Genomic DNA, 15886 nt, shown 5'->3' on the forward strand with positions numbered 1-15886 from the left:
GAAAGTCATACGAAATAGTTTGTGCCCAAAAGGTTGCCCTTACGTAATCAGCACCCCTCAAATCCTATGTGCATTTTGTTAACATTAGCATCAGAAGAAAATGCATTCATAAGTATCTATCCAGAACAAAAGAAACAACCAGTGAACTATTTGCCCGTGCATGTTCAGAGTTCTTCTAAGTTGCTTTAAAGGTCAGCCCTCACAAATTAATTACCAGACTCAGACAGATGGAATCAGGCACTTTTCTATTAAACTTTGTTTTCTTTGAAACTTAACCAAGTAAAATAAGTCCATTAATAGGGAAACAAAGAACTCTTAAGTTTTCACACAATGTTCTGTATCAAACCAGAGATCTGAAAGAACAGCAAGTCCTAGTAACTGTTTTTATAATATACCAGTATTACAAGCGAAGATTTCTCTCAAACCAGCATTTCAAGTTATCCTAAGAGACTTCCTTTTGTCTTATAAAATATCAAATACTTTGTTTCAAAATTATATGAACAAGTTCTGCAGACACAGGTCCAAAAGGATAGTCAGAAAAATCAAAACAATTGAGTATTCAGACAGGATGGCTCAAAGCAGTTAAGGCAGCTCAGCATTCCAAGTTCAGAGGTGGAGGGCAGAAATAGGAAAGGTGAAAGTGTGAGCTTATTAAGACTTAAGATTCCAAAAACTGTAATTCATGTTACCGATTTTTTCCTAACTATTCTGTGCGTCTCTGAACTGTTCTTATCTATGTCAATGGGAGGAAGGTCAAAGATAGAGGACCTTAAGTAGGTGTTAGTACCCTCTTTGAAAGCACTTTTGAGGCAGCTTCAAAGAACCCCAATGCCACGATCCACACAAACACTATAAAATAAAAAAAAAAGACGAGCTGTAACTTGAGATGCTTAGATCAGTGAACAACCTGCTACATTCTCTTTTCTTCTTTGTCTGGCTATAGAAAAGCTTTCTTCGTGATGAACAGAGTAAGCCAAAGATTCTCTCATTATTGTTACAAGAAATAATGCCAGTTCTCATTCCTCTCCACATCCTCAAGTAAACTCAACACAGGGGGCCCAAAACCTTTAGTTCCTTTATAGAAAGCTTCACAGAAGAGGTTAGGGCTAAACAAATGCCCTTCATGAAGGGAAAGAAAGGTAAGGATGACTGCCTTACAGTCAGACCAACAAAAGGCACCCTTTGAGTGAATTAATTGGCTAACACTTATTTTACCTGTGCCAGTTGCCAGTAAACCCTTCTAGAGGAGGTTCTGTGTACAAAATGGACTACTTATAAGCAGATGTGAAAGCATAAGCAAGGGAAAAGGAACTGAAGTACCCTTAAAAGCAAGACTTGGATGCACAGAAGGCATCAGTCCTGACTCCCAACTGGATGAGTAAGTTTGTCAGTAGTTTAAATAGTTTAGAAGAACATTAATAAGGCTGGATTGTTCTCAATTTTATAAGCAATGTTTAAAGTTATTATTTAAATTTACATTTTAAAATTATTAAATAAATGGCACTGAACAGTAAATTGTTTACACAACTCTAACCATTTAATGAATTTAAGAACTGCCATTACCTTCTGGTGTTTAATGTTCACAGCACATTAATATAATTCTTAAAAACATGTTCAACATGCCCATTACAAAATATTACCTGTTTGCATTCTAAGAGGCTTGACATACTCCTACAAGACTCAGCTGACCAGACTTAGGAGGCTACACCTAACATAACATGCAAACTGAGTATTTCCAGAATCTTCACACGGCACTGGGGCCAACCAAATGGCAGCCACACCAGTGAGCTCCGACTCTCAGCTAGAGTGTAAACCTGACTGTTAACGTAATTCTCCCAGATCTGTGGCTCAGGAAAATTGTTATCACACTTGGAAAGTTACAGATGTCCTAGATCAAAACTGTATTAAGGATGGTTTTAACAGTTTTGGAGTAGATAAGCAAGTTCCAGAGCCCAAGAGCTTTTCCTCTGTTTCATTCATACCTACAAACGATAACCTAGTAGTACTACAGAACATGAATAAAAGCAAAATGGGGAGTCAATACTGAGAACTCAACAGGCACATCTAGGAAATCATTGCTAATACTGTATTTGCTCAGGTAAGTGGTCATGACACACATACTCATTAGACACAACAGAAGATGCAAGTTGTGTTTGTCTTACATATGCAGCAAAACACCATTGCTGTTCATTTCCTCTACTGAACCATGCAGCAGAACAAGGGATTAACCAAGACTCATAAGAAAGGATCAACATATTAAGGGGGTTATCAGGGAATCTCATGGTGATACCTGGTTAGCCAGCAGATACGGAAACTGCATGATAAAAAAAAAGAGCACATTATCTACCAAGCACTGAACACAAATTTATTACAGCACACTTCTAAAAGCCAAGTCCAAGACATGGCAATCTGGTAAAACTACCGTCACTCAAAACAGCAGTAAACAAGCAAAAAAATAGTTTCTTTACAAGGTAGAACTGCCTGATAAAAGTGATAGCACTGGAAAAGACAGTCATTAAGAAAACCACAAGGTTATCTCACTGAGGTGAGATGTCTCACTGGGCCTCAACAACAGGGCGACAGGCTACAAAATACCCACTTTGTCCACTGACTTGCTGCAACATAACCGTGTTCTGCAGTCAAAACTAGAAATTCCTGATCATTAAAGATGCACTACTTAAAATCTGTTTTCAGCCACCAACTTTCAGCAAATGGCTCCTCCTGTTCACTAATGCCCTATAAAGTCAGCTTTGTCCAACAAACATTTGTTTTCATTGTTACCATGTTTGGCCTTGCCTTTTAGCTGTTTTCAATGCTATGTGAAATAAAGATGCTCTTCAGTTAAAACAGTCTTAGCTTCTGTATCTGAAGTGACATGCCTGATTTCTTTTGCAGTTCTGATAAATGCACAGTGTCTTGAAGCTATATAAAAGTGATGCCAAGAAATCCCAAGAGGCTGATTTTCTTGGAATAATCTTAAGTAAACAAAGCTTGATTCAAAATCCATCTTTATTCTCTCTTCATCTAAATCTCAGCTTGACAGAATGTTCCTTATTAGTTATTTAGAAGAGGCCAAACTCATGCCTTCAGGTCAGCAACACAATCAATCATCAAGAAAAGAACATAAAATAAGCAGCAGCTTTCAGGCTCCCTCACAAATTCACAGCTCCCACAGACGTTTTTATCTCCCCCTTAAAGGAGGGGGGAAAGAGGCAGGTAACTCAGCCTTTCATTTGGACACAATACATCTGCAAACACATCAACAAAAAAGAACAGAAGATGGTCACAGTGTTCTGTATTGGTGTACACGAGTCAGTCATTAATTAAAACAAAAACACAAAAACATCGCCAAAAAAACAAACACAAAAACCTAACACAAAACACCGGAATGATTCAACATATGATACAATATGGGCCACCACAGGTAATAAATGACACAGGCCCATTTTACACAGATCCTGAAATTTGTGTTGGCTTCACAAATGTAGTTTGAGAATATATTTTTCTGATAAAGCCTATTAAAAAATATTCTGTTCCTCTCCATCCTCAGCCTCTCATTCCCACTCTCCGTTGTTTACCTCACTCTCGGCAGTAACAGAACAGTTCTTTCAGAATTGTAAGAAAGGAAATGCTAAAATGTTCTTGGTTAAAACGAATTTTCTCTTAAAAAATATGGTCCCACTTCATGCCTGTCTCAATTCTGTTTACACAGTATAGCTAAATATAACTGTAAACATTTTTTTACAGTGCGTTTATTCTTAGATTGTATTTATGCTGTTTTCAGCATCTGTTATAGCAAACTGTAAAACATATTAACACAAGACTTTTGAAAAGGGGTGTTTACAGATAGAGTTCATAATTCCACAGACACTGCCATTTTTCAAACATTATTTCTACTTCACATGCATATTTGATTAAAGTACTTATACATTTAAAATATTCTTCCTGATTTTCTTAAAGTAGTTTTTCCAGAAGTCTACTTGTGGTCAATGCCTTATTTCCCATGACCAGATTAAGGGATTTAGACTATCAATCCTATATAAACCATACCAAAGAAGTAGATCCAACCGCTTACAGCCCACTGCAGCCTGGTCCCAGCTCTAAACAGCAGGCAGGTATCAGAAGTTCCCAGCAATTCAATAAGCATCCCAGAACTTACATGCCGTACATGTGAAAACACTTCCCCTGATCTCTCCATTACAGCATCCACCTCTACCTATTTCTTTTCTGGTCTGCTTTGTTTTCCAGAAGTTTATTTATAAATTAGTATAAAGAACACAGGTTTTCTCAGTTCAAGGTCTGCATCTTGTTTCCAGCTGACTACAGAGTTTTAAACCAGTTACCACCATCAACCTGATACTACGAGGAAAGTCTACATACTTACTTAAAACACAAGCTAAGGCTACATAGCAAAGCAATTGCATGAATTCATCATCATGAAGACAAAGAACTACATGTATTTTGATTACTTCTGCCCTCTTTGGCCCCTTCACTACTTTTGTCAATAGCCTGTCATTGTTTCTTCTTTTAAGAATACTTCAACACAGAAACAAGGTCATTTCTACAATGTAATGGCTTTGCTCATTTGCCTCATTCCAGCTTCCAACCAAAAAAATGAAACCCCTCCAGTAACCTGCCACCTTTTCCAAAGCTCTTCCATTACTGATACAACCCTTTCTTAGAACCACTGCAAAAAAACCAGGCACCTAATTCCAACACATCTATAGCATCTTTAATAAGTTTCTCATCTTCAAACCAGGGATGACATTTTCTCAAATGCTAGTATCATCTATCAGCCATATGTCGCCTCAAATGACAGGCCACATGTAAATCCATTACTAGTTTCAACTTCTGTTCAACTTGATGTTTTTGGATGACCACACAAACCTGGTGCTTTACAAAAAGTCATTGCTTTTCAGGTTTCACAGAGGAGTAACTTAATTTGCTGTTAAAGCAGAAAGTCTAGAAACACTATAGCAGGAACCAGAGACGAGAGTTATGAAGCTAATCTTTTGGCACAGCAACATTTCCAAATCTTCTGAACACACCCAAGCACCACAAAGCCAGTGTGGAAGACGGAACTGGATCAAGAGCTGACTGTCCAAACTGCAACTAGCCATGGGAAGCTTAACCTTGACTCCTTCTGAAGACACTGCAAAAACCCAAGTCATAGTAACAGACATGAGTGAGAAAACTAGGCTCAAAAGAAATTATTTTCAATTAAAAACAACCTTTTGTCTGTATCAGAATATAGAGCTTTTTAAGTACTGGAGCCATGAAGAAGTTCGAAACAACTAGTTGATCCTACAGGAGAAAATGATGTTTGAATTCAACATACTCAGACATAAGTGGTTTTAGTTTTGAATGATATTCATGTTTTTCTTCAAGTTTACCAGAAACCAAACCTCTTCCTTTTCACAGAAAATCTGATTATACAGGCTAGACCAGCTATTTTCCAAACTTGTAGGGAGAACAAAATTTCATTAAAGACCAGAAGAAAATTTCATACCCTTCACAGTCTCCTTAAACTGTGACAGCCGTGTATCATGCAAATGGACTTCTATACATGGACATGAAGAAAAACAAACCCAGGATGGAATCTTATACAATAAAAGCCCACTCTTTGGTTTACTTCTGGATCAACTTAAGCTGGAAACTACTTGCCCAAAATTTAATTTACAGCAAATACAAAATATTCACGCAGAAGTCAATTATTCTCCCTCAGGTACAATCACAATCCAGTCAACCTTACAGAATATAAGAACAAAGAAATGAAAACAAAACAAAAAGCCCAAACCCAAAAAGTTTGGCAAGAGTTATTAGCCCTGTAAAAGGTAGGAAGGTATAAATATAACAAGGAAATCAAGACCCTCATTCATTTTAACGAATTGGTTTTGTATGTTCAGATACACTCCAAGTAAAAATTAGATTCCCTACATGAAAAGTCAGACTGTTATAAAATAGTACTTAATAAAACATACTGAGTGTAAACAAAATGACGATTTCATGTAAACCATTTTGTCTTCAGTACGACAGGTTTCTAGAAAATAAAGCAGGTTAAACTGATTTTATCTTACAGTAAAGTGAATTAAGCAAAACAAAGCAGTATCAAGCCCGCAATTTCACAAACCAAGTTTCACCATTTGATAAATATTTATAACTGAACTTGTTTTCGATTTCTAACAGCCCAACAAGTTTCTGTAACAGTCAAAGCCCATAACTTCCCTGTCAACACAAAGAAAAAAGAATAAAATCTTACCAGCATTTAACAAAACAGTTTCAGACAAAAGTATTTTGTTTTTAAAAACAACCTTTCTATTCAAATGAACAATGACATACAGAAAACTATACATGAAATTTTTGCTGAAGACAATTAGTCAAGAGAACTCGGGCATTTCAGAGCACTCTTCCTTCTCACACTGAAGTACTCTTCCTACAAATGTTTTTTTCCACATGTGAGATTACAGTTTCTTGACGAGACAGGCAGATAGACCCTACTCAAAGCTTTATGTTGGAGTTTACAGAGCAAGAAATAACAGTACTATCAATTTCTACTTGAAATATAGATAAATTTAAGTGGAGTTAGCAAAAGGTTGAAAAAAGGTCAGAAAATAAATGTATTTTTCTTCTACCAATATTTAAAAAAATTTTTTCCCTTGCAAGTTATAGGGTACCACATAGACTCATCTGTAAAGATTAAATTAGTTCAAGACAAAAGAATGCATCACGATCTGAACAAACAAATGCATTTCAGTTACTGAAAAAGAAGCAAATTTTGTACTGCCAACTACATTTTCAGCAGACAGCTGACAAAGCACAAGCCATGTCGTGGCTTAAGGCTGCGTTCTTTCCAGCCTTTTTAACTGTCAAGTGTCTAGATGTATAAGAAGTAATGCGAGCAGTCAACTGCTGGCACACAGTTCTTGAGACCTTCTCTTTCGAGGTTTGTAACTATTGTCTCCTGAAAATTACTTGCTTAGTTACATTTCTATTATTTTAGTGTAAAAACTGTTCTATAAAACAGTCAAATACTAGTGACTGTTTCACAGAATTCAAAATAGAGCAGTTTAGATGCATTGCCTGCATGATAAATGAAGATGTAACACTCAGAGCTTAAAATTTATCTTCCAGTAATTTTATGAGAACATGACAATCTACATCATGTTACAGGCAAAAAAAAAAAGTTTTAAACTATGATAAGCTTGCTCTTTCAAGCTTAGATTATTAACTGCGGTTTTGTTATATCCCAGTTATAGCCCATTTTCTCAAGCCAGTTAGAACAACTTATTCTCAGGAGACCACAAATGAACAGAAATGGCGAAGTACAAAGTAGATGATGGTCAGTCAATTACAATATAGGAGGTAGAAACACAAATACAATTCCAAGAAAAAAGTAAATAACTGTTGTTTGTTTGTTTTGTGAAAAGACAGATTTTGGACTCACTAATCCGGAAGAGGCTATGGCTGTCCCATTTAACGGCATTCAGCCTCCATCCTGCAAAAGGATATACACAAAACCTATGAAAACAAGCCTTGAAGTTTTACCTTCCTTTTTACACCTAGGGAAAAACCAGCCACAAGCAGTTGTCGCCATGTTTAATTTAGCTTGCAGCTCACTCTCACCACAGAGCCAGACTTCCTCAGCCATCTCAGGATTCTTCTGTTCATTCTGTTGGAGACTGAGACAGTCTGATTCCCAGTCAGTTAAGGGAACCACTGTCCAGAAAATAAAGGGAAGGCACTGTGGAAAGCTACTGAAGGACTGACTGTGCTCCCAAAGCGGGAAGTCTGTTTGCTACAGCAGAAGCTGAAGCTGGTCTATGGACAATGCCCAGCACGTATACAGCTGCAGCCTGGACCCCAGGTAAGAACACATTTGGCAAAGAGGAAAGGTCTGAGAACAGATAAGCTTCAAGCTAAGGATACCATTAAGTTGTGTCACAAGTTATCACAGAAATCCTAATGATTCAAACAATTCGATGTGCTCCCAGATTCTTCCAGAAAGATCAGAGGGACAGAATACTCTGTGGATTTTTCCAAATTAAGCAGCACACAGCACAGTAACAGAGCACAGATTCAGGGAGACACAGCAAATCCATATCCAGAGCTTCTATGGAATCCACAGGTTTCATAACTGTGCCACCAGTTTTGCAGACATAACTATCACAAACTCAACCGCGATGACGTCTGTTGAGAGCACTTTTCTTGAAAGACACCACAAAGTAAAAACCAAAGGAAAAGCCTAGAAGTACTTACCAGTTGTGCCCAGTTACGGTTCCCAGTCTCCTTTTGCAGAAATTGTAATCCTAAAACAGGGCCAATTTCTACCTAAGTAAGCTAAAGTTCACTCCACAGTTCCAGAACTATGCAGTACTCCTCAGTGCCTTTCCTAAAAGGTTGCAGAAGGCACACAATGGAACAGCTGTTGTGTTCCACTCCAGTAATGGCTACATTCCAATGGTGGATTAAGTGGTCCAGAACCATCCTTATCTAACTCACAGGGGTATAGTGAAGACTGTTTATAAACCCATACAATGATGAGACATACTAAGTATCAACTTTAGAGTAGCCATGCTGGGCAGAACACTACAAGACACAGAACTTGAAAACTCCACAGTTAGAAATTATTGTATTTGTCCAGCTGTTATACTGCAATGTAGTTTTATTTGCATTTTAATGTTCTTGCATACACCTTCAGGCCAGGAATCCTATTATCTTAACTATGTCTGTTGCCATGTAATTCTACTGTGCTTTAAAAAACATAATATTGAAAACTATATATTAGTATATATGCAATATATACTAAATTCCATATTCTCCCTCTAAATTAAAGTAGAAATCTGGATTCAGTAGTACTGAGGACACTCAGCTAAGAAGTTTCTTTAGATGATTTTGTTTGGAGTTTCATTGCAGCTTAACGATTTTGGGAATAACAAATCTATATTTAAGCAAGTGTGCCTAAAGCTTTCTAACAGGTCAGACAACTCAGCAAAATAAAGCAGCAAGTACACACACAGCCAAGAGCACAAATGCTTTTTTTGGTAACAATTTCCACTAAGGAAGTTATGAACTTCAAGACAAAAACCAAAATACATTCCTTCCATGTAGCAATTCTTCTGCTACAAAAAGTTCTTTAGCTCAAATAAGATAAAAGAAATATTAGAATGTAAAGAATGCCTTGGACTAACACCTTCTTAGCTTTAATCACAAATAATTGCCTCTTTGTACACTAATGAGCAAGGCAAGATGGAAAGTAATTTAGACAATTCATTCAGGGTAATAGCTTTGTGAGCTAATATTACTGTTGAGAGATTCATTCTCAATTTCCTTGAGTACAATAACAAAGCAGCACTAAGTTTTGCACTTCAGGGAGCTTTTCTTTCCTATGTAAATATAAACAGAAATCCCATTATCTATGGATAAAAACAATAAAGAAAGTTAAATAAATTTTCATATATTACTATTTCTTGTAACAGCCATCAGCTCTCTGGATCACAAGTGTAAATAAAACACTTCACTTACTGAAATCGATGAGAAACCTTCCAAATCCTTGCCTTTGGTATTGGGGCATAATCATTATGCAGGAGACATTGTACTTCTGCTGGCAAAGCTTTTCCTGTGGGAAGGAGAAACAGATCAAGTATGTCAAAGCACTGCTGAAGCAGGCAATTGCCTGCACCTGCCACTGTCCTCGTAAAATAATCCCAATAAGGTGAACAGACACATGGGGTCATTACCAAAGTCAAATTATTCCATGTTAATATTTAATTATACGAAGGAAGTACCAAACATACCCTTCAAAATAAATATTTTTTAATTAGTTAACTACTTGGCATCTTAAAAATTAAATACATTGTCTAAACAGCATGATGAAGTTTAAGTGCTGTAAAGAAGGAGGATTGGAGGAAGAGGGCAATATTTTCATGCTCCACTGAGCATTCTGTCAAGGATATAAAAGCGGAAAATAATATACATACACATGGTGAAGCTGTATTTTCTGCAATTGCTATGCTAAGTGCCTGCTGGTTTCCATATTTATTTTGCCTTCTCTCTCTGAATTAATACAGGGTCGGGGTGGAGAGAAGAACCCCATACTCTGAGAACTGAGTCTTACTTGAAGCATATTAACTTTTTCAAAACTGAATGCTTCTCACCTGAATCCAAATTAAGAGTGTTCAGAGGTCAGAGCTCTTTCAAACAGAATGAAGTAATTAACATACAGGAAATGGAGGCAAATATTCCATTGATTAAGACAAAAGAAGGAAGAATCTGAACTAGGAAACTGTTCTAAGAATTTAAGGTTATAGGTTCTTTCACATTTATTGATAAAAAGGAAGAGCCTTGAAGCCTTGTTACCTTTAAAAGATTACACACACACACAAAATCTCAACATCAGCACTAGGTAGTTTTGAGGAAGACCAATCAATCAACCAAAAATATCCAGGTCAGCATAACCGACAAGAAGTTGTGGCAGGCAGAGGGGCAGTGTAAGACACCAGCTATCACTTCAGCTTCCACACACCAGATGACATCAGGCAAGTGATGACACTGTCAAGATCACATGCCAGAACATTGGTTTCTAAAGATTTCTTCAGCTGTGAGAGCAGATACTCATGCTGTATTTTACCAGGTGTCTTAGTTTCTATGGTATGGTGAAGTATTTTTCTCTGTAAAGGCTCCTCAGACTCACAAGACTGCTGCTAGCATAAGAGTTCACATCCTGGCAACATTATTTGCCATTAGGGAAGAAAAGCCAGAGTACTTTTGTCAGCAAGAACATATATGTCTAAAAAAAAGGGGGGGATGGGGGTGTCTGAAATACAGGACAACACATGCAGTTCAGTAAATAATTTCAGTGGAATCTGAGAGAGAGGTTTTATTTTTCTTATGTTTTGGTAGTCAAAACATGCGTGATCATCAGATGTAACAAACAGGCTGGCCATAAGCAACAAGGGTGAAGTGGAGGAAGAAACGCATTCTTGCTGAAAGAAGGAACGAACAACAAGAGAGATTCAGCACCTCCAGTACCTTGAGTAAATCTAGTAGGAAATATTTGCCTGTATCAGAGTTGACATGTTTGTATGCCACAAGAACTTCTAACTGACATAAGAGTGCAAATTGTGTCTACACATATCACTGTTACTTTAATCCCAGGAAGGCCCCCATCTTGGAAGGAACTGGTGAACCCCAAGAGACCACTATAATATGGAAGTACTCCTACATGATTTTTAAACCTCCTAAAAGCAACGTCTTCATACAAATCACTTCATAAACAAAGAAAACTATATACTGAGGGAGCTGGTGATACTAGGGGCAAGAAGTACTGAATGTCTGAGTAACTACCAATTCATCACATATCTTATGAACAAACTAAGTAATGGAAACTTCTGTTGCAGATACATCTAGTAATATTTCACCATTATTTTTGTCATCTTTGTCACGACAGTCCACAGAAGTATAACTTTTGTCTATAGCAGTCACCTGTTACTTTAAAATCCAAAGTAAAACCCCAACCAAAAGACATCCAACTCTAAAGCAAGCACCTGCCATAAAGTTAAGCACTGCATTCTTCCGCTCAGTGCAATGAGTATCTGCATTAGATCAGAGTGCACACAGGAGGTGAGCACAGCTGGCCAGCTATGTCTAAACAGCCCGCTTGAACTGCTAGCAGTAAAACCATGAAAACACACCAACATTTCAGATAGCGAGCACTTTTAGAAGCTGGACTTGGTATACTATTGCAAAAATGGTAGAGGGAGGAAAAAGATTTGATTTTCTACTGCAACCACAACACATTCTAGGGGAAGGAAAACAAAACAAAAACAACAAGAACAAACAAAAAATACACCACCACACAACCAAACCAACAACAAAAAAACCCACCACCACATGTGGCTGAATGCACGTACAATTTCTCAATTTGCATCAGTGTCTGAGACAAGAAAGTACAAGTGTATTTGAGACAAGGCACATTATACTGGAAATTTATAGAGAAGATTTCAATCTTCTGAATTGTTTCTTCTTTGCTGTTGGCACAAATATTAAGAAAAGATGAAAATTAAAAATTTTTAAAACAATCACTTTTTTTTTTTTACCTTAGAGAAATATCCAACTAAATGGCAGCCTTTCTCATCATTTTTTGTAAGGACATAGAAGAGGAATGGTTCAACATCATAATACAAGGTTTTGTGGTCCAGAAAGAGCTTAGCTAACAAACAAAGATTCTGACAATAAATTTTGCTCACATTTCCGTCAACCTAGAAAGCAAGACAGATGCAGTTATTTTCAATGCCATCAACATGTTAGGACAAAACAACCTCTTGCATCAATCATATCCTAGAAGGAAACATGAACAAGATGGAATTACAGAAACATTAAGTTTCAGAAGAGAAATGCCCCAGCTTTTTTGTTAAATAAGAATTCTCCAGTTAGTACTAATTACTGTGCAAGTATTCTCCAAGGATCAGGATTTATTAAACGAAGTAGGTTCATCTTTTCATTGTTCAAGCGAGACTTACCTCTCCCAGTTCAGTCCTGAAATGAAAATGAGTGACTGGCAGACAACAAAATGTTCTAGTTAAAATGATATTAAACTGTGGTTTGCTAAAAGGCAGTGGTGTACAACAGTCAAACAAAACAAAAACAGTGAAGTGTATTGTGTTAAATCCTTGAAATGTAAGGCAAATGAATGAGTTTGCAACTACATATCAATCACAGCAATGTTTTAGATAAACTAGACAAAACTTCTATGCTAGACTAAAACACTATTGAGCAAGAGAATTAAATTTTCAGGCTAAGTACTACAATTAGTCTAGGTATGTTACGAGTGTAAGGAGTCAAGCTGTGACTCAGACAGCTACAGAAGAGCCAGACACAGATTTCCTAAATCAATTAGTTACTCCCTGGAAGGGAAGGCTCAGTCAAAGGCAACAGCATTTTAGAAATAATCTTAATGGAAAAGTTTGCTTGTACTAATATTCTTCGATAAAGTCACTAGCCATATTTCATTTGCAGAGACAGCCAAATGGTACACACACTGTCTCAAAAAAGAATAAATTTTCAATGCTAATTTGTTTTTAGTAAAAATCCTAGTTAAAAATCTAAGTATACCCCAAACTTTAGGATATATCTAGGGATTCCAAGGTGGCTTCAGTAGTATACTTGCAGTATCTGGATTAAAGAAAAAACATTTAATGGACAGCTACTGCTCCTGAAGGCATCAGAATGTACTTACATGCAGTACTCAAGAACCTATCAAACACATTAAACTCTCATACAACTCGGTCCAACTGTCTAGATGCTTTTTTTATTGCTTCTCACACTTATTAGCAAGTGTGCAAATTAAATGCAAGCATTACCCAAGCAGAAATCATCATCAGGTAAGTCACAAGCCTGCAAACCCAAATTATGTAAGATATATTTTTCAGCAAGAATATTTGTACAGAAATGTAAAAAACTCCTTAAATTCCAGACAAACTCAGCTTGTTCATCAGTTTTAAATGCAGGGGGGAGGGAGGATGAGGGACTGCAACTTCAATAGCAAGCATCTGTCAAAAGTTTCTTGCATACAGTAGTAAACTATGTCAAAGTCTTCTCTCAAATCTGTCAAAGTCATGCTCTAGGCAGAGGTACATAAATCTCAAATGTCAAACTCATCTCAAAAACAGAAAGCATGAAGGAAACCACAAACCCTTCATTCTGTCAAACAGAAAACAGGTGTACAGAGTTCCTCACAGATACTTTCAGGAAGGACATCAACTGATGAGTAAGTTTCCACAATCAGCAGAGTTAAAAACTGACAATAGCCTTTGAATTAAAAAAAAAAAAAAAACCAAACCTACTTTATTTCAGAAATGTTAACATAAGCGCTTATTAAAGCACCTAAAGTAAATAAAGGCAATAAATGCAGTGGAGAAAGAGTCGGAACATTGCTTCACATTCACCCTGTTTGCCGTGTGGTTTTGTGTCAATCCCCCGCCCATCCCCAACCCCTTTCTCTGAGCTATATTTTAATTTAAGAAGTTTTTATTCATATATTGGTAGTAGCTAATGAAATTAAACTGGAAAACAGGATTTGCCTATTGTATGCTGCACAGCTCTTAATACCCGCTAACAGAGAAATTTAAGTTATTTTGGACTTACTAGGACAATTTTGCTTCTTGATAGGAAATATATATGTATTATAACTGAAGTCTTTTGCTGGAAGATCTACAATCTTTGTAAACATTGCCCAAGTCAGAAGGTAGCAATCTTGATGCTAATAGGTATTTTTTAATAGCACAAACCCAAAATAGTGAACCAAATATTAAGATATTGTTCCAATTTAAGTAAGGACTTTAAGACTTCATCAACCACTGCTTGAATAGACAATGGCAATAACCAAGCACGACAGACACTCATACTATATAAGTTTCAAGAAGAACCTATGATACCTGCAGGTAAAGAAAAGTTATCAATATACACATCTAAATACTCTTGTTGATAAACAGCCTCAAAAGAAGTCCTAGTAATCCCAGCAGTCTTTTCTGCTCATGCAACAGGTAACAACTCTGGAGACATAGGAATGTGGAGGTTAATGCACAGCTGTAGTAACTGCAGGCATGCTATGTGAAACACAAAATTCTATTGTCCAGGATATCCTTAAAACAATAAACAGAAGTTGTGTCTCAAGAGAATAATCCAGATTATAAAAATAATACACATCCACAAAGTTCAACTCTGACTTTCTAAATTAAAGGCAGTGTGTTCTGGCCAAAGTTGGACTGAATTTCTGTCACCCAACCAGGCTGTTCCAGGACAAGTTTCTCAAACACCCAGGAGGAAGGCAAAAGCACTTAATAGGTAAGTTTGTGTTTTTATAACAATAACTGAGAAACCGCTTTGCTTGTTTTTATACATTGGAAGCATCTACATTATTAGTGTTCTCCCTACACCCAAGATACTCAAGTAGCCAGAAATGAATGGGTGCAAGAGGTACTTTTGCTGAGAAGGCAAAGGCAATCCAGTAAAAGAGCTTCCGTTGCAGTCCCCAAAGATACGTACTATACAGTATCTTAACAGGTTGGGTGGTGCATGAAGAAAATAAGAATTGTGAGAGAGTGGGGTGGGAACAGCGGGAAGATGGGCTTGGTTTTGCAGTATAAGAGTCTCCAAGGAAGTATTTAAGTAAGTTTTCACTAGCTCTATAACTGGCCTGCAATATCTACAAACTCTCAGAAGTTTAGATTTTTATATACCTACCTCAAATACTGAAAGGTCATTTCTTCTGTAGATTTCATTGGCTGGAGGATGAAACCAGCCACATTTCTTTGAGTGCCTCAACAAAATGTTTTTACTTTTCATGTATTTAAGACAGAATTCACACAGGTAAAGCTTTGGTAATCTGTATGAAAATTAGAAAGATATTTTATACAGAAAATTCATTAAATTCTATAAACAGAAAAGTTACCACAAAGTTAAAAGCCCTCCCCATTTGTATATAAGGTACCATGAGTAAACACTGCTTAAGTTTAAAAAAATAAATAAGAGAAAAACAATCGCATTAGAGTGAATGATTAAACATAACATCAGCCATTAGAAAAGATTCAATCAATCACAATGAACCTAATTCAATAGAGATGGACTGCTCTTTTCAGGAATTTTATGGCTGCTTACCTTCATTTTTAAATTACTGAAGCAGGGGAGGACTGCTGCAGAAACTAGTCAACAAAGTTTTAGAGCAGAGGGCAATCTTTATGTGTTCTTAAGCTACTAGCAGTATGATCTTGGGATCACAGCCATAGTTTACACCACTCCAGTATTCTAAGAAAGTTTATCAACAGTATAAGCGTACTTTGAACTGTTTGTTCCATGATCTAATCCCACTGCACTGAGCCAAATACCACAC

General features: G+C 36.8%; 1 protein-coding gene across 6 annotated transcripts in view; it reads right to left on the reverse strand.

Moving 5' to 3' along the window:
- The window catches only part of KAT6B (lysine acetyltransferase 6B), a 103694-nt gene that overhangs the window by 22721 nt on the left and 65087 nt on the right, over positions 1-15886 (reverse strand). For all 6 annotated transcript variants that reach the window (XM_065843116.2, XM_071811814.1, XM_065843114.2 and 3 more), the window contains exons 10-12: positions 15241-15382; positions 12096-12257; positions 9523-9616 (exon numbers count right to left, since the gene is read on the reverse strand). In XM_065843116.2, coding sequence (XP_065699188.1) covers positions 9523-9616; positions 12096-12257; positions 15241-15382 — 398 coding nt within the window. The remainder of the gene's footprint in view (positions 1-9522; positions 9617-12095; positions 12258-15240; positions 15383-15886) is intronic.

This window comes from Patagioenas fasciata, chromosome 8 (assembly GCF_037038585.1).
Source record: "Patagioenas fasciata isolate bPatFas1 chromosome 8, bPatFas1.hap1, whole genome shotgun sequence".
Lineage (NCBI taxonomy): Eukaryota > Metazoa > Chordata > Aves > Columbiformes > Columbidae > Patagioenas > Patagioenas fasciata.